This window comes from Grammomys surdaster, unplaced genomic scaffold (assembly GCF_004785775.1).
Source record: "Grammomys surdaster isolate TR1022 unplaced genomic scaffold, NIH_TR_1.0 167, whole genome shotgun sequence".
NCBI classification, from domain to species: domain Eukaryota; kingdom Metazoa; phylum Chordata; class Mammalia; order Rodentia; family Muridae; genus Grammomys; species Grammomys surdaster.
In genome coordinates, this window is record NW_021604615.1 from 7,924,886 (window position 1) to 7,944,200 (window position 19,315).

Genomic DNA, 19,315 nt, shown 5'->3' on the forward strand with positions numbered 1-19,315 from the left:
TCTCTCTCTCTCTCTCTCTCTCTCTCTCTCTCTCTCTCTCTCTCTCTGCCTTTCTCTCTGTCTCTCTGTCTCTCTCTGTCTATCTCTATCTATCTCTGTCTCTCTCTGCCTCTATGTCTCTCTCTTCCCCTCCCTCTTTCTTGAATTTAGGTAAATTCATCTAAATTAACCAGAATTCCAAAACCCTGTATCTCTTGACCAGCCTTGTCCACCACATAATGTGTATTCCTCTTCCAGGAACATGACTCTTTGCTGGGAACCAAGGCATAAGCTCATACACATTCTTGAGAACACACTGGAGTACAGATCGTTCCTGAGATCACCTTCTCCAGAAACCAAGACTTTTTAGTGTATGCTCAGATTCCACCTACATGCCTGTGCCTCTAGACCAACGGCAGATGCTCCTCAGTTGTTTTAGGCGGAATGCATCTATGGCCCACACATGTAAGTCACCCCAGTTTGTCACCTAGGAATAAGAAACACCGATCCCTCCAAAAGCTAACACACAGATGTGCCGACCTCATGTTGAAGCAGAGCACACAATATTCCCTTAGTCTCAGGCACTAGACTCATAAGGTGTTACGCTCATAAGACATAGTAGCTACTTCCTCACTCGCTAATTAAACTAGGGGACAATAAGATGTTGTCTACACCACGATATCAGAACTAGGAAAGCAAAGCAATGGTCCCAGAATGAAGCGAAACTTATTGTGCTTTGGTAGAGACTGATCTGCTTGCACAAGAGATGTGGAAGTCATCTGGATATGGTGGCACAAGCTGTAGCCAGTGTGGGGGAGACTGAGCACATCCGAAGGGTCATGAGTCTGAGGCCATCTCAGGCTACACGGTGAAATCCCATCCCAACAAAACAAAATAAAACCAACAATTTAACTGGGCATGGTGACGCATGCCTTTAATCCCAGTACCAGGGAGGCCAAGGCAGACAAACCTCCGTGAGTATGAGGCTAGTCTGGTTTGGATAGTGAGATCTAGGCCAGGGCTATATAGAGACCTTTTCTCAAATCAAAAAAAAAAAATAGTAAACACACACACACACACACACACCCCTACCTGCTCAGTGTCAAGCACCACAGACCTGCCCACCATATGACTCTACTCTTGACCACAAAATGGAAGCCAGGAACTCTCAAAAAAACAACAAGACATGCTTGCTTCACCATAAATACAGGATAGTTCCCTAGGATACCTGGGATAGGTTAACTTCAAGAAGTCCCAACACATCCCTAAGCCTGTGGTGGCGCCCCTTACTAATAAAGTCCACAGCCATTTGCTCAGCCACCTACTTAGATACAAACCACAAGGGGGAAGAGGCATCCTCACATCCCATTTAACCATCCCTCAGAAGCAGGGGAGGTCCGGGGAGAGTTTGCATCTTATAGGCTGTACAGATTCCAACAAGTGGATGCTTCTGTCTCTACCCATCAGAGCTTCAAAGGGACCCCACCAGCCTCCCACTGCAGACAGTGTTGGCTCTCCTCAGAGGCAAGTCTTCCTGTGAAAAGGACACAGGACCAACAGGACATCCCCAGCTGTGCTGCCCAGGCACGGCCCCAGCCATCTGTCATCGATGGTGGCTGTCATCGATGGTGGCTGGCTTCATACTCGTCACTAACCGAGGAAAACCTGTGTTGAAAGCCACGGTTGGAGGAGCATGTGTCCACCTTCTCCACACTGCCAGCCAACCCGTACTGGGGAAACACCACGGAACGGGACACCGCGGCTAAAGACTTTCTCCGACATGGATCTCACCTACCAAAGGTGCCGCATGTGACCCAGAAGACCACCTGCTGCCTGGCTTTCTCAATGTTCATAAAGGTTCCAGTAAAATATTAGTGACCAAAACATGGTAAAAAGGTTAAAATTACTCCATTTCAGTACATCTTGAAGCCACCAACCACCTCTACTATGAGACATGAATGAATCTGACTTCAGAAGACAGATGCCCTACCCCACAGTGTGCCGGCAGGGTCGCAGGTAGATACAGCTAGGCGGTGGGAAGACTGAAGAAGGTTCTCCAACGGAGAGCCACAGCTGTGCGTGCTGTTCAAGTAAGGGATCCAGCATCGCTGGACTTTGGGCAGAGTGAAATACACCTGTTGTCCAGGAGATAGCTTGTCACCAACCATCTGGAGGTTTGTGTGCAGTGAGCACAAGAGATGGGGTGGGGGAGGGGCAGAGCACCAGGCTTCAGAGAGGGTGAGGAAAAATCTTCTCTTAGGACAATGTATTTTATACAGCAAAGAGGGTTTGATATTGGAGGGGAAAGTTACAATTGGATCACGGCCCGTGAGGCATCTGTGTCTCTTGGGTGATAACTGCGCATGTCTACCCTCTCCTAGGGGAGGCTCTAACCCTGCGGGCACTACAGGCTGACCTCTGGGAGGGGAAACGTCAGAAACACTTTACTTTTCTTCTGTGGACAGGCGGTGCAGGGCTGTGCCCAAATCCTCTAGTCTGCCTTTGTGTTCCAGTTCCTGGTACAAGCCACGTGGAACAGTGGCCAGGCCGTGCAGCAACCCGAAGAGGCAGCCGGCGATCGTCCCTGTCGCTCCGCTCTCTCCTGAAACAGCAAACACAAGTGCATCCTAGAGGGGCTCCCCGATGACTAAGCCTGCTCCCCCACATCTCTGAGACCATCCCGGAGGCTGAAGTGGGTATACTGTCATGAGTTCAAGTCCCGCCTGGCCTAGAAAGTGAATATCAGGCCGGCCAGGGGTACATCACAGTCCCCTCAAAATATACAGGACCCTGTGGGCTGCCAGCTACTGAGGCAGTCGAAGTTGTAAGCACCAAGCCCTTCCCTGATCTACAGGGGTCCCCCTTTCCATCTCCTATTCAGGTGACATCTTGCTACCACAAGCCAACCCAGCGGTAGGTAGCAGGTAGGCGAGAGTAGCAGAGCTGGGGGAATGGAGTCTTAAAAGACAGCCTGAGTCCTGTCCTGTTTGTACAGCCTGAAAATCTGAAAAGGCCTGGTTTCAGCTTTCTTAATAAAGCCTCAAGTTTCTCAGCGGAGAGGCGGCCATGGGATCCATCTTTGGAACTTGGAGTTATGTGTGAGGCAACCAAGAAAATGCATCTGCATGTGGTAGCTGTGTCTCCTGATGGTCAGAACCACTTTGTGGTCAAGCGAGGTCGATGCTACAGTGAGGCTGTCCCTCTGGATCAGAAACTCTGTTCCCAGGGTACACATGTGCACTTGGCTTCATTACACTGTGCTTTTCATCCATCCTTTTTAGCCTTTCCTAGTGGATTATGGGAAGAAATATTCTTTTTTTTTTTTTTTTTTTTTTTTGGTCTTTCAAGACAGGGTTTCTCTGTGCAGCCCTGGCTGTCCTGGAACTCACTCTGTAGACCAGGCTGGCCTCAAACTCAGAAATCTACCTGCCTCTGCCTCCCAAGTTCTGGGATTAAAGTTGTGCGCCACTACCGCCCGGGAAGAAATATTCTAAAAGGGAGATCTAGCCCATCATGACTGAGAAGAGAAAAGAGTTATCTTACTCCATGTTATGGTTTGTATATGCTTGACCCAGAGAGTTGCACTATTAGGAGGTGTGGCCTTGTTGGAATGGGTGTGTCACTATGGGCGTGGGCTTTAAGACCCTCACCCTATCTGCCTGGAAGCCAGTCTTCCACCAACAGCCTTCAGATGAAGATGTATAACTCTCAGCTCCTCCTGCACCATGCCTGCCTGGATGCTGCCATGCTTTGGCCTTGATGATAATGGATGAACCTCTGAACCTGTAAGCCAGCCCTAACTGAATGTTGTCCTTGTAAGAGTTGCCTTGGTCATGGTGTCTGTTCACAGCAGGAAAACCCTAACTAAGACACTCCATAAATATGCTACCCACCTCATAACAATTCATAAGTGTCCTTGAAGTTGAATATGCAGAACGCACCGGGCTGCTCTCTTTCTGATAGTCGTGGTCACCGCCTTTCCTTCTCTGGCTTGTGTTAAAGTTCAGCCGCCGCCTACTTTTCTTTGTTTGTTTCTTTAATACTTATTTTTATTTTATGGATATAAGTGCTTTGCCTGCATGGATGCGTGTGTGCCACATGTGTGTCCGTTGCTGATGGAGGTCCGAAGAGGATATCAAAACCCCTGGACTTAGGATCAGTGGTGGTTGTGAGGAACTGTGTGGATGCTGGAAAGAGGACTCAGGTCATCTGTGAGAGTGGCAAATACACTGAATAGCAGATCCACCTCTCCAGCCCATAGTTTGTTTTGAGTCAGGGTCTTTTGCTGCCCAGGGTGGCCTTGAACTCCCGAACTCTTTATGTTCCTAATGCTGGGACTGTGGGCACATGCCATCGTCACAGCCAGTTTATGAGGTGCTGGGGATTGAACCTAGGGCTCAGTGCATGCTAGGCAAGTACCCTATCAACTGAGATACACTGATCCCGTCACCAGCACCCCCCCCATTTAAAAAAGACTTTAGCACACTTATTTATTGTGTGTACGTGGGTGTGCACATGTGCCACAGAGCCTGTAGGAAGGAGTTGGTTCTTTCCCTCTACCGTGACCTGGAATTAAACTCAGGTTATCAGGCTTGGCTACAATTTCCTTTACCTGCTGAGCCACGCCTGCTCCCTGTCTTACACACAGTTTTTTTTTAGAGATGGAGTCCAATGTGATCTAGGCTGCTTTCAAACTCACTATATAGCCAAGTGTGACCTTGAACTTATGACCCTCATGCTTCCATCTCCCAAGTGCTTGGATTACAGAGATGTAACACCATGCCTCTTGCGTGTGTGAGTGTACATGCGCGTGTGGGTATGCGTGTGCACGATGCCGGGGGTCAGACTCAGAACCCTACTCATACTAAGCCACCCATCTGCTGAGCGTCTCCCCCACTCCGCAGCCTGCTTTTCAGAGGGAGAGTTGCCTGCTCCCTGCAGTCTCAGGCAGTTTTAAAAACTCACACTGAACCGCCAGGCAAAGAGCGAGCATGGGCTGGACCTAACCCTCCCCCCACCCTCACATATACATAACAGATGGGCAACTTGGTCTTCATATGGTTCCCCACAACAACCGGAGCAGAGGCTTTCCCTGAACCTGTTGCCTGCCTGTGGATCCCGTTCCTCTAACTGGACCTTGTTTGGCCTACAGTGAAGGAGGATGCACCTAGTTCTGTAGTGACTTGATGTGCCAGGGCAGGGTGGGTGATACCCAGTGGGGGCCTCCCCCTTCTCAGAGGAGAAGGGGAGGGGGAATAGGGGAAGGAAGGGTAGACTGGGAGGAGAGGAGGGTGCTGATATTGGGATCTAAAATGAATACATAAATTAATTAATGAGAAAAAAACATTTTGAGGAACCATCCAAAGTATTACACACTAAGACACGTTCATGGAAACCTATATAAGAAATGATCCAAAATACTTCCAATGAAAACACACCCGTGTATATTAATATCAAAAAGTCAGTTGTAAGGAGGACAATGGAGTGCACTTATACAGCACACAAGGCTTCAAAAATTTGCCAATTCTAACAGAAAAATAAATCTGGGCTGTGGCACCTAAGTCATGTGGCCCTCATCTCTTTGGCTGGGAACCTTGGCACTGTCTGTGATTGCTCCCCACGTGACCTCTGACCCCAAGCCACTTCTGAGTCCTGGTAGTGTTCCAGACTCACCCTCATGCGCTAGCACAGGCACACCTGTGCACACACAGAGGGACGAGCAACCGGATTGAATGAGGCTGGGACCACAAGGTCCGATGGAGGGGAGGTCAGGGCTGTGGTTCTCAGAGTAGATACACCTAGAGACCTGAGTACTGGTCCTGGGAGAGATCTGAACACAAGCACCCAGGAACGGCAGGAACGACAGAACCACACTAGCCACGCCTGACTTCCCACAGCTTTTCTGTCTCTCCCACTAAAGCCTGCTTCCAGGATGGCCCTGAGATGGGTTGAGTTCTCTGAGGAGAGTGGAAAGAATGAAGGACTCGACATAGTTTGTGGGACAATGTTGTAGTCCCATGCAGAACTCCACTGGCAGCATCTTAGGGCTCTGGCCACATGCTCAACCGCACCAAGATGCTTTTGTCCTGCACAGAGGCAACTGCAAGGGCAGTGACTTCCTTGTCAGAGTCTTTCAGCCACCCAGGTCCATCCTGCCTCTCCTGGTCATGCCGGGCACCCTGCAGCCCTCCTTGTTGTCTAGCTTGCCTCAGAACATGGTGGCTCATGTTCTAGATCCTCTGAGCTTACTCTACTCCTGTCTGCAAGGACGAGGGGAATGCAAGTTTGTGTGTTTTTGCCTTCCTGTCTGTACAAGATGTTCCCGCCTACACAGGCTCCATGAGGTGACTCCTCCCACCTTGCCTCAGTTCCTTCTGCCCTCCTCACAGCTGGCTTCGGCGGTGTGGACATGGGTTGTCCTAGCTGAAGTACTGTGCACCAGCAAACATTGGTGAGCCTAGTGTTTGTGGAGTTCTGCACAGTTCTTATTGTTTGTCACACTTGGTAAGCCCATGGAGTGGGGGCCACTGGGGGACCACTGGCCTCAGGAAGAGAAGCATTTCACACAGACTCAGAAACCTGCCCGCTCTGAAGGAAGGGGTGGCTGGAGAGAGAAGAGTTCCTGTGCCTGCTCACTGTCCTGACAGTGGTCACCTATGAGCCTGGCAGGCATGTAGGTCACATCAAAGTAGGTTACTGTAACCGTATCTGTGGCCCACATGCCACAGTTGCTTGTGTGCTGCAGTCAGAGACAGCAGGGTGTGCAGTCAGCGACTGCAGGGTGTGCCCAGCAATGGGGATGAGCCTGGATTCTGGGTCTGTGGCTGAACCCCATGTCTGCGAACCCCAAACACCTACAAGTGCTTCAGAGTACAGATCACTACCTTCTGGAAGCATCTATTACCAAAGGAGGACGTCTTACCTCCGTGAAACATGGCCCTCTGGCACAGCTCAGTCCAGTTGCTCCCCGCAGCAAGAAGGGCATCATAGGCGATCATGGGGGCGTCGTGGCCTCGCCGTCCCCCTCGGCCTTCGGAGCTCCATTTCTTGTAGGTCTGAAGAGAACCACAGGTCAATGTAAGTCCAGGAGAAGATCCCAGTCCATCCCTGTGGCTGCTGCCCACCCGCCCTTCTGTGTCACTCTCTCGCTGTGTCCTGGCAGAGTTCCACGGAGCACAGGCATCTCCCAGGGCTGGGACCGGACTCACCTTGTCTCTCTCCTCTGCATCATAGTTGTCGGGAAAGGTGGCTTTGTCTTCCGAGTCTTCTCTGATTTTTCTTTCCTCCAAATAAAACTGCCATTTTGCTTCAAAGTAAAACCAGTGTTCTTGGTACTCTAGAGGCAAGCACAGGGCAGGTGGGCACGGGGACGGGGGAAGGGATGCCCTCCCCCAGCCGCAGCTGTGGGGCTGGCGTGTCTGTGCCAAAAAATAAGCAGCTCTGATAAGTACGGCTGCTTCCAGAAGTAGCACAGGCGGTGGGGAGCGTGCAAAACAACACTGGGGTTACTTGACTGCTCTCTAAAGCAGAAATGGATCGCAGGGTGATTGATAGGCCTATAATTTTAATTACTTAGGGGACATAGCCCAGGGTTAAGAGGGCTTGCCTAGCATGCATAAGTTACTGAAAAGAGAACCCTCCCCCCAAAAAACCCACCCTAAGACACCCAGAAATCCAAAACAAAATCAATAGGGAAGTCTGTATTTTGATTAACTTAAACCTGGGCAAGCACAGTAAGAGGAGCAGTTTCATTATTACTGATAGCCTGAAACCCAAGCCCCAGGTAAGCTGAAGTACTTGTGGTTGGTCCAGCTGATGAAGAGGGTACCAGCTGGATAGTGGCCAGCAACCACTCATATTACAGAGGACTGAGATCTCCAGAGACATGGCCGCAGCAAACGGGGGTGCCTGCTCTGGGAGGCTACCAGTGTATCCTCCTCTGGAGGTGCCAACGGGTGGGGATCGCCTGGGCCTTTGGGGGCTGGTAAGGACTGGGGGGCATAGCTGAAGGTGAAAATCTAGTACCTGTTTTCTGTCTATGGCCAGCAGAGGACAGGTAAAGGGCTCCAGGGTGGTGGGCAGAGGCTGCAGAGAAGCCAGGCAGCCCTGGGACAGCTTCTTGGTCTAGCACATTGGGATTCTGGGCCTGCTGGGCCTCACAAAGCTAAAACACTGCCTGCCTGAATACCAGTAATGGCCAAAGGCCTGTGTGGAGCAGCATTGTCCCCAGGTCTTTCCCTACTCAGGGAGGTGATGATAGCCTGAGGCTCGGGAGGGAGATTTCCAGACTCAGAGCCCAGGACTGGCAAAGCCTGTCTGATTCTTTCAACTGCCTCTCGGACCTGGAGAGGCTTCACTGGACACTCTCCAGGGTGTTTACAGAGCAGCTGCTGAGTGGACTTAGGCTGTATTCAAAGTGCTGTAGGGGCTCCAAAAGCTCTGGGTTACACACACTTAAGATCACACAGGCATAGTAGGACTGTTTCTCTGGGGTCACCTCCCAGAAACAGCGACATCTCCAAAAGGCCTGGCAGTGGACTCTGTCCTCAGCCTCATGCCCTCATGAATGACACACATGAATGAAAACAGCTACCCGGGGTTCTGGAGTCCTGGGTGTCCCTTAGCAATGTGAACATTGCATTGTAAGGTTCTACTCTGTCACAGCAACTCCCTTCTGGTCTTCGGAGTATCTGGTGACCCTGCTTGGGTGAGAGAAACAGCCCACCTACTATGGGTAGCATTGGAAGGCCTTCGGGGGACATGGGAATGATGGAACCAGGGGAACCAGGGAATGATGGATTAAACTAAGCAAAAACTAGATGACGCAAGTGTTCCTTGGAGGTGAAGAAGATGAAGGTCGGACTGTTCAGAGATGGGCTAGCTCCAGTGCCTGGGGCCATCCTTTGGGCCCCATTTACCCCAGGGCTGAGGCCAAGTGGGTGTCCTCTGTGTTCTGTGTCCTTGTAAAGGTCTCCTGGAACCCTCTAGAGCATGCGCCCCCTCGTGGTGACTGTTGGGACTGCTTAGGAGCTTCATGCTGTCTTGGAGAAGCTGTGGCTCACAACCCTCCTTCTTGCAGGGCACCTTGGTGGCTTATTTTAGAAAGTTTGTTCCTACTTAGGTGCATGGCCCAACACGTGGAGCCACCTACACCCCACACTCACACACCCCTAGTAGCGTGTAGAGCAGCCCTGGGGTGACAGTGTGTTCCGTGTACCCAATGGCCTGGGGAGTGAACACTGAGTTTTCTGGTCCTGCCTTCGGGCTCCTGTGTCTATGTCTACTGTGCCACACTCCTAAGCAGGTGAGGGTGGGGTATACTTTGCTCCTTGTACGTCAGACCCTGAAAGCCAGATATCTGATAAATAGAATGACCATATCTAAAAGGTTGACAGGCTCTGGGTTAGTGAGGACAGATAGAAACCTCCAGCACATGTGCCTTTCATGGTCTCTGGGGACTTGTGGCATGGGGACCCATCTTGATACAGATGGAAGTGCGTGTCATGGGATACATCTCTTCAGTCAAGAACAGGTTAGGGAGGGGTTGTGTGAAATGTAGGTGGGATTCAGTCCTCTTTTTGGTGTCTGTTTGGAGAGGCAGTGGGTGGGCATCTCTGAGACCTCAGGATACTGGGGAAGAAGCCGCTCTCTCATAAGGTTGTGGTTCTCATTGAGGTCCTGATACAACTTGGAGCAGTGTCTGCCCTGAACCGGTGAGGACCTGTGTGAAGTCAGCCCTTCCCACACAAACCAAGGCTTCTCTAGGCCTTTGGGTGGCTGGTGTGGGGCTTGAGTTGAGTGTGAACACATGTGCTGCGGGTGAGCGGAAGGCACTAGGGTGGGAGGAAGTCAGGCTCACCTGCCATGTGCCGGATGGTCTTCCTACAGTACTCCTCAGCCAGGGGGAGCGCCTTCAGCATCTCTCTTCCCCACTGTACAAGCGGCTTTCCCTGTATTGCGTAAGAGGCGAACAGTGCCGTGCACAGGGACCCAAGGAAACCTAGAGGGAAACATGGAGAGAGATACACCTCTGTTAACTCGGGCCAGTGGCTTTCTGAGTCCAAACAGACCCACCTCTAGTGCTGTGGGTTCTGCCTCTCCCTCTGTATGATAGACAAGACAACTTTTCATGGCTGCTACAGGGACCAGAGACTAAGCAGAGAGGCACCCAGCATAGGCCAGGCTGTGGAGAAGGGCATCAACCCATAGAACCGACTGGAGCTCATTAGCCAGGAGCTCAGTTTCCCCTCAAGAACTATACCCCTATTTTTTTGTTCTTACATGATATAGGAACCATGGGAATTTTTTCCCTTGCATGGCTTCCCCAACATAATCACACTTGATGTCACTTCTGTCCTCCAGTGGATCATTGTTGGCATCAGACTTGCACCCCTTTGGCCCTGTTCAGCACCCGCTCAGGGCAGCTCTTTACCTGTAGGGTGGTTGTGAGTCATCCTACCGCACTCGATACTGACTTCGATGAGGGTCTCCAGCCGTTCTGGCTTCCAGTACCGCATCCCAATGCACATGGCTTTGGTGGCGGCTCCGAATCCCGAGCCTACATGGGTGACAGACGCCTGAGCTTGGGCTTGCCTCCGTGACCCGTGGGAGTCCCGCATTCACAAGCTCTAAAGTATGAGGTCTATGGGACACTGGAGGATTAAGTGAGTGAGCAGCTAAGGCCGTGGGAATCCTGGGCAAGAGAAAATCTGGGTCAGGTCACAAGAAAGTGGAGTTATTTAGCCCCTGAAAAAGGACTTTTTCTTGGCCCAGGGCAGTCTCGTGATATGCTTTGACTCAGGGTACAGCTGAAGCAGTGTTGAATCAGACATGTCTGCTGCTTCCTTTCTCCCTCTTCCTCTCCCTTTCCCCCGCCCCCCCCCCCCCTCCGCCTCCCCCTCCCCCTCCCCCTCTCCCCCCTCTTTCTTCTTTGCTCCCTTTTTTTTTTTTTTTTCTGAAACAGAGTCTTGTTATATAGCCACCATTTCTGGGAGATTTTCTCTTTAAAAACTCTCATTAAGTTATCATAGGCACAGAGTCCTCTTCTGGCCTCCTCCCCGGGCACTTCACGTATGTACTGCACTTCTGTACATCAAAACACGAATATTCTTTATTTCTGCTGCGGAGGCTCTCTACTGTCCTTTGAGAAGTCTCCTGTGTGTACAGTCTGTGAACTCTCTCCACATGCACGTCCTTTCCATAAATATGGGAAGTGGTTGGAATCTTGCTTTTTTTTTTTTAGATTTATTTATTTTATGTGTGTGAGTACACTATCACTACACACCACAAGAGGGCATCAGATCCCATTCCAGATGGTTGTGAGCCACTATGTGGTTGCTGGGAATTGAACTCAGGACCTCTGGAAGAGCAGCCAAGTGCCCTTAACCACTGAGCCATCTCTCCAGCCCTGGAATCCTGCTTTTTCTCCCCCACCAATCTATAACCAAGAATTTCCACATCTTGACATGCAGATCTATTTCATGGTTTTAAATATCCTACGAGGCATTCTGTTGCATTAATATAGAACTTTCCCATTCTCTTCAGGGTGTTTGCTAGGACAGCTGACGGTACAAGGGTCACCGTCACATACATTGCTGTGCGCTTGTTCTACCATGCTACTGTTATGGGTGTTTAAGACTTGTAGAAGTAGAATGTCAGATCAAAGTGCATTTTCATTAAAGAGTTCTGACAGATAATACTGGGTTTCCCTCTCAAGAGTTCACAGCACATTTGCCCTGTCTGAGAGGAAGCTCTGTGTGCCTCCTCATGTACCACAGTGGTGACCCTGAGGTCTTCCTGGTTGGTAGCTGTGATGGCCCGTTTTGTCAACATGACACAGTCTAGAATAACCTGGAAAGAGTCTCAACGAGGGACTGTCTACACTAGGTTGGCCTGTGGGCATATTTGTGGGGATTGTTTTAATTAAATCAATTAATGTAGGAAAACCCAGTCCACCGTGGGCGGCACCATTCCTAGTCAAGGGTCCTGAATATTTAAAAGTGGATAAACCAAGCTGAGCTGAGCACAAGCAAGCAAACAAGAAAAAACACATTCATTCATTTCTCTTTGCTCTCGACAGTGGGTGCGGTGACTGGCTGACTAAAGTTCCTGCCTTGAGTTCTGTATGATGATGGTCTGTAACCTGGAACCATAGCTGAAATAAGCCCCCTCCCCTCTACACCACTTTCATCTGGGGTATTTTATCCCAGTCACAGACATAAGAACAGAACAGTAGCCCTGCTATACTTGTTTAAACTGCTACCCTCAGTCGTGACTCCTTCATACCTGTTCAAATGCTCTGTCCTGTTGGTAACATCTACACCGCTCACACTGCTCCTTCTACTGGGTTGTTCTCTTTTGGCCTACTCAGTGTACAGTGTCTGGCCTGGTTCTGCCACGAATGTTCTGCTGCTCTCCTGCCCTTCAGTTCAGAAACATCCTAATTCTCAGCACTTCCTCTTCTGCTTGGGAAGAGTGAGCCCAGGTCCCCAGATGGATGGAGCTGGGGAATCGGGTGACAGTGTGACGCCCACAGTGGAGCATGTGCACGCTGCTCCCTTCAGGGTAAATGTAGACCTGTGGGGTCACTGTTATAAACGGGGGTACCAGCGTGAGACAGGCACAAGAGGAGGAGAAGCCCTGAGAGGCGGGAGCTGTGCCTGCCTGTGTGCTGTTTCCCATGAACATGGCATAGAACACAGGAGACATGAACATGGACGGCACCTCTCCTTACCGTAACACAAGCTTCAAGGAAAGGCAGCGGGAAATTGTCCTTAAAGGAAACTGAAGATGGGTAGCAAAAACCCTACTGGGGAAGCATGATGTCGCACAGACAGCATCCTTAAGAGATGCTCAAGCAAGCTGGGATAGCTCACAGGGGATCCCCTGCCTGCCAAAGCATCTTATCCAGACAGATAGGAATACCACACCAAGTGCCAGGGTGGGCTGCCAGCATCCACACACACAGGGTCCCTAACTGTAGGGTCTGTCTCTGAACAGAAAACTTCCTGACCCTTTTCACTGAAGGGCGTATGCCACGCGAGGAGGTAGTTATCCGGCTTCAGCTGGGAGCAGCCCTCGATGGTGGAAGGGTCTGGTCGATGCTCCGAGAGCTTCTCCACCGTCTCCACGTAGCGTTTTACCATCTCCCGATACAAGTCATCTAGGCACCAGTAGTCTGTGGAGGAAGGGGTGGGAGACAGATCTCAGGGAGGATAGCAAGTATGTGAGGGAGTGGGTGTAGGAACAGGTTCCATCAATGGCAACACCCCTGCTGCCTGGATGAATTTTAGACCTCCAGTGGCCTGTCACACCTATTCTGGTGTCCTGAGAGCCTAGGGAACACCTACTGCCTTCATTTCCACTAACAGTCTCACCTGCTTGGAATGATGTATATGCTTGACCTAGGGAGTGGCAGTGTTGGGAGGCGTGTCATTGTGAGTGTGGGCTTGTCCTAGCTGCCTGGGAGCCAGTCTTTCACTAGCATTCTTCAGATGAAGATGTAGAACTCTCAGCCCTGTCTGCACCATGCCTTCCTGGATGCTGCCCTGCTTCTGCCTTGATGATAATGGACTGAACCTCTGAACCTGTAAGCCAGTCCCAATTAAATGTTGTCCTTTATAAGACTTGCCTTGGTCATGGTGTCTGTTCACAGCAGTAAACCCTAACTAAGACAAATAAACTACATCAGACGACACCATGTACAGCAGTGGTCTCACTGTTGTGAAGGGACACCAGGAGACAGGATGATGTCACTGAGCCTTAGCTCCCACTTACCCTCTCCCTAGGAAAACCCAGGCTCTGTGTGGCTGCTATTGCCAAATGTGCCTCGGTCCCTTGAAGTGCATCTGGGGGACCAGAATGGGTCAAACCCCTGAAGATCAGGGGGCACAGGGATGAAAAGTGCTAGTCCATACGGAAGCCACCATTGGCCAACATGGTGTCTGGTTCATTTCCACCTCACATGCTCTAGAGTGACCACCATTTTCTCCAGGAAGACTGCCATGGCCACAATGGATGGGTTTTGATTGCAAAGCCAGAGATTTTTGGTCACTAAGTTAATCCACAGCTTGGTGGACAAAAGGTCGCACATGTGTGGTCAGTGGAGTCCGGCGTGTGTGAGCATCTGGAGAGCAGGTGGTAGTCCTGGTACCCGGTGAGGCTGTGGGTTCTGCTCCTCCACATGCTCTTGCATGCAACCACCGGGTTTTTGTCCTATGCCACAGCTGTGCTTAGGATAAAGTGCCACTAGCTCTTTCAATGGCCATGGTGACCTGTGTTTGCTGAGAGCTGGGTAGTTAGAAAAGGTCAGGGACTGGAGACAACTTGTGGCAGAGCAGAGAGGGCTGGAAACCTCCGAGACTCCCTTGTTGCCAAGTGGAGTGAAGTGCTTGAGCTGACAGAATTGGTCCCCTCGTGGGAACAGAGCTTTTACACACAGCTCTGAGCTCCTGGAGAAAGAGCCCCTCTCCTGCCCTGCTCAGTGCGCCTGGAACAGAGGCAGACCCTACCATCCTTCTTCCCTTCAGGGCTCATGCCTAGCTCAGAACTGGGGCAGGAAAAAGGATGGGCTTAACTTTGTTTTGGAGGAGGGAGTGACTTAAATCCCAGCCAGGCTTCATGTGGCAACCCCACAGGAATAAAATTAGCTGCTCCTGCATGCGAACCCCTGCTGGGAGGCAGGTCCAAGCGGCTGGCACCAGTTTTCCAGTGCTATCTGCTTACAAATGGCAGCTTCTTCTTCTGTTCTGGCAGCCCAGCACTGCCCAGGCCCTCTTAAACAATTATTATAAATCAGATACCACGAAACCTCTGCCTTCAACTGAAACCGAGCTTTCTCAGAGTAACAAGAGGTCCATAAAAATCCAGCAGCCACAGACTCTTGTCCTTTCAGGTTGGAATATAAAAGAGAAACAGGCCAGTCAATCTGTTGACCCGTCTGGGCACTCTGCCTTGACTTCAAAGCTCGTCTCCCTACCTCCCTACCCATCCTCCCGAAGGATAAATCACTTTAGAAGACAGGCCAGCAGCTCTTAGCTAATGTGATTACAAAATTAATTAATTAATTAATTAATTAAAAAATATTATAGGGCTGGAGAGATGGCTCAGCGGTTAAGAGTTCCTGAGTTCAACTCCCAGCAACCACATGGTGGCTCACAACCATCTGTAATGGGATCTGGTGTGTCTGAAGACAGCTACAGTGTACTCATTTAAAATAAATAAATCTTTAAAAAAATTATAATAAGCAAAATACCATGACCAAGTCTGAAGTAAAATATCAAAGAATTCCACAATGTTGCATCCTCTCTCATTCATTCTGGTTTCAGCCTGTGTGTCTGTCAGAGAGCCATTGAGAGGAAGAAAAGGAACGGGTCTGGCGTACCCTTACTCTGCTGGTCTCAAGTTCCCTGCAGACTGTGCACTGAGGCACTTCCTGTCTCTCCTCACTGATTGGCCCTGGCAGTCAACAGTTAGCCAGAACTCTTTACCTTCAGAGACACGAGATACTCTGGAGGCCAGGACCCTAGCCTGGTGGTCTTACACTACTGCCACCCTGAGTTTCTCATCATCTTCCTGTGGCTTTGCTTGACTCTCACAGCCCCAAGGGTTTTTAAGGCACAGGGATGTGAGCACCTCACCAGCTCCTCAGGCTCAGACGCAGCCATCAGGAATGTGGAGCTACATACCTGGGCCCCAGAGCAAACGGTCCCAACATGAGCCGCACTCAAAGCTCATGCTTACTGGGTGCCCCGCTGGGGACGTAGAGAAGCTGCCTCGATCTCTGTACCCCCGAGTGAGGTCTTCGGATCAGGACTACTGACCCGACTTGTAGAACGTCAGGCCTTGTCCTTGTTTCTGCTCCTGTGTCCTGAATGGCACAAGCTGACTGTCAATGAGCTGTGGTCCCCGTGGCAGCCGAGCCCTGGCTTATCTATCACATGGTCTTTGCTGGGTTATGGAATCCTGAGTGACACTGGCTTAATTGTGTCAAGAGTGGTTGCACTCTGGGAAGCAGGCTATAGGGCACCCAAACTCCTCAATAAATAGTTCTGTGGCCACCTGGACCTTAGGCAGCAGATAGGGTATGCAAGAACACAGCTTGTGGTTAGGTGGCCTGGATGTCCTGTCAGTTTGCTGCACAGAACTGGACGAGTTACCCAACTACTCTGGGTGTCCATCTCTCACCTGTGGAAACATTGAAGCCACCTTTTAGAGTGTGACAATGACATGGCCGTGGGATAGTGCGTGTAAGGTGGGCGGGACAGCTCCTCGTGCACATTTGCTGCAAGGAGTTGTGCCTACTATCACTGACACGTCCTCAAGGCCTCCTAAAGTGGACTACAACGGTTAAAGACTGGGTTGTTTAAAGAGAAAACCTTGAGTTTCAGTGAGCAGAAAAACCATGCTTATCGTGTACAGCAGCGGTACCCAGCCTTTGTAACGCTGTGACCTTTAATACCGTTCACGCTGTACTGACCCCCAGCCATGAAATTATTGCATTGGTACCTCAGAACTGAAATTTTGCTACTGTTATGAATCATGATGTGAATATCTGTGTCTTCCAGTGGTTTTAAGTGACCACTGTGAGAGTCATTTGACTTCAAAGTGGTCGTGACTCACAGGTTGAGAACTAGAGGCTCAACTAAAGAGGTGTTCACGAGCTACAAGAAGAGTCTATGACAGGACACAACACAGCAACACTTGCATGGTAAACCTGGTGACTGGAAAGGAACTCACTTTCCCCCCAAACAAACAAACAAACAAACAAACCAGAAACCCCCAATACTGTAAATGGACCCAAATCTTCCTAAAGGTACGTACTTCATGTTGAGTGGACTGTTGTCCATTGATCTAATCCCAAGTACCCTGTGTCATTACACAGGACCTGCCTGAGCCAGGGGCTCTCCAGGGAAGCCCCAGGGACAGACACACGCCAAGCACTCTGCACTCTCAGAACTCCCATCAGCAGTAAGCACCCACAAGCACCTCTGTGGCTTGCTTGGCTGTGCACTGGTGTACATATAAGTGACAATATGAAAGCAAGCGTCCTTAGTTCTGGTTGCGGTTTTAAGTCCTGTTCTCCAGAGGTTGTGGGATATGGTGGGCTCTGAGCTGTACCATTGACCTTAAAAGCAGATAAGTATGCCCCAAAAATGTGACAAGAAATAAAGATTTGGAATCCGTGTTTTTGATGCCTCTCACTTCCCACAGTGCGGTGACGCTACGCCTTAGGAATGGGCTTTACTTCCCCCCTCCAGTTATTTAGGGGCGAGTTGATGAGATTCCTATACAATGATGGCAGAATCCATAAATACCTGGCTTTCATCATGATGTACACTCAAGAGAGATACTTCACCATTTTCAACGAGCCGTGACACTGTGTATCTTATCGATGTGCTTCAGCTCTATTTAGGGACATGACATTGGTGGCATTCCTATACAATGAGCACAGAACTAAGCTGAGCGTGCCCATGACAGACGGACAGAGCGGAGAACGGGTAAGTGAAGTCTGTTGGCTCAACCGCTGGCCTCCGGTCTCAACTTTGCAATGATGGCATGTCAGCCCTGCGGGATATTAGCACACCCTGTCGAGACAAGGCACACGGTGCGTGTCTATGTGCGTGTCTCTGAAATCCAGGTAACATTTTGTTGATCTTAGCACTGATCTGCTCCTTAGGGAACAAGCTTTGTTCTCCCATGTCCAAAACACTTCTTAGAGCATTTACTCACAAACAATACCCCAAACTGAATCACTCTGACTGATAGTTCAACCTTAATTGTTTGGATCTGAGATACCATTCCCAAACAATGCTATCTCAGAGGGCCTGAATTTCAAGCTCTTCTGTAATAGGCTTAAAACAAGATGCTCACCTTCTGCAATGAGAACCCATGTCTGTGCTTTCTCTCCCCCCCACACACACACCCAGGGCAGCTCCCAGTGGCTTGCTCACATAACGCAGAAACAAGCGAAGCTGTTTAGAATCTGGAGATGAATTATCTGCCAAGCGCTGCTGTCCCCCAAAGACACTCAGGAGAAACATGACCTGCTGCCTCTCAGGCTCCAGGTCTTGGGTGAGTATTAAATCACCACCTTCAGCAACAGTGTCAGGTAACACAGGGCACTAAGGCAATACCTTCAGGGTTCTTGGTACTGGTTTGCTATCAACACAGGCGGCCGATCTTTGTGCCGCAACACACTCGGAGCATATGCCAGCCAGTCCTACCTGTGGTGAGGGCCTCTGCAGTTGCGATGTGCATGATGGTATTGTCACTCACTGGCCACCTCCCAGGTGAGAGCACCAGGCTGTCCAGTCCCCCGGTCTTTTGCAGCTCCTCCTGGATTGAGCCTAGAACACTGTTCTCCCTGCAGACATTTCCATAGCCGAGGGCATCTCCGACACTCCCCAACAGCATCGCAGCCTTGAACTTCTCCATCTTGGAAGGTGACCCCTCTTACCCTGCGGTTGCCTTTGTCCCCTCCTGGCTACCCTTAGCCAGTCCGGCTGACACTTATACTGGTCATTGTATCACCATCCAGCACTCTCCAAATGGTCAGGCGTTCCTTTCCTGCCTTGGCAGGTGCCACCAATGAGATAAAGGCTCAGAGATCACCACGTGGGAGCTATCCGGACAGCACTGGCTCTCCAGCAAAGGAGCCTGCTGGCGCCAGGGGACACTCAGCCAGCTCAGAGCCCTTGAGCTGTGCTACTGTGTCAGTGCCTTGGTGGATTGTGCCCCCTGCAGGCAGAGCAATGCACGCCACAGTGTGAGCATACCGCTCCATCCGTTCTTTGCCATCAGCTCTGCCCCAGCTTCAAATAAACACTGTCCTCTTGCCCCTTCTTATCTGCCTTCCTTCACTCAGCTCAATGCTGAGAGCCATCCATTGTAGTTTTATGCTTTTAGAAAACTTTTCTGGCTGGGTGGTGGTGGTATACGCCTCTAATTTCAGCACTCAGGAGGCAAGGGGAGGGGCAGGGGCAGGGGCGGGGCAGGGGCAGGGGCGGGGCAGGGGCGGGGCAGGGGCAGGGGCAGGGGGAGGGGCAGGGGCAGGGGCAGGTGGATTCCTGAGTTTGAGACCAACCTGGTCTACAGAGTGAGTTCAGGATCGCTATAGCTACATAGAGAAATACTGCCTCAAAAACAAACAAACAAACAAACAAAGAAACCAAAAAAAACCCCACCAAATCGCCCCCCAAAACAAAACCAAAAAACCCCAAAACAATAAAAAGCAAAAAACAAACGAAAACCCCTTTCCTTATTATAAACTTGAGGGCTGAGGGCTGCAGGAGTCACTCCAACAGAGTACTAAGTTACCTCATGTTTACGAGGCCCT

At 50.5% G+C, this 19,315-nt stretch overlaps 1 protein-coding gene across 1 annotated transcript; it reads right to left on the bottom strand.

Moving 5' to 3' along the window:
- Positions 1-2,230: 2,230 nt before the first annotated feature.
- On the bottom strand, positions 2,231-18,548 carry Adprhl1 (ADP-ribosylhydrolase like 1). Its single transcript, XM_028766392.1, has 7 exons — positions 18,204-18,548; positions 12,992-13,156; positions 10,412-10,537; positions 9,839-9,979; positions 7,188-7,315; positions 6,902-7,034; positions 2,231-2,581 (listed from the first exon to the last, which is right to left on the bottom strand). The coding sequence occupies exons 1-7, from the start codon at positions 18,412-18,414 to the stop codon at positions 2,424-2,426; spliced, it is 1,062 nt and encodes a 353-aa protein (XP_028622225.1). The 5' UTR covers positions 18,415-18,548; the 3' UTR covers positions 2,231-2,423.
- Positions 18,549-19,315: the final 767 nt, after the last annotated feature.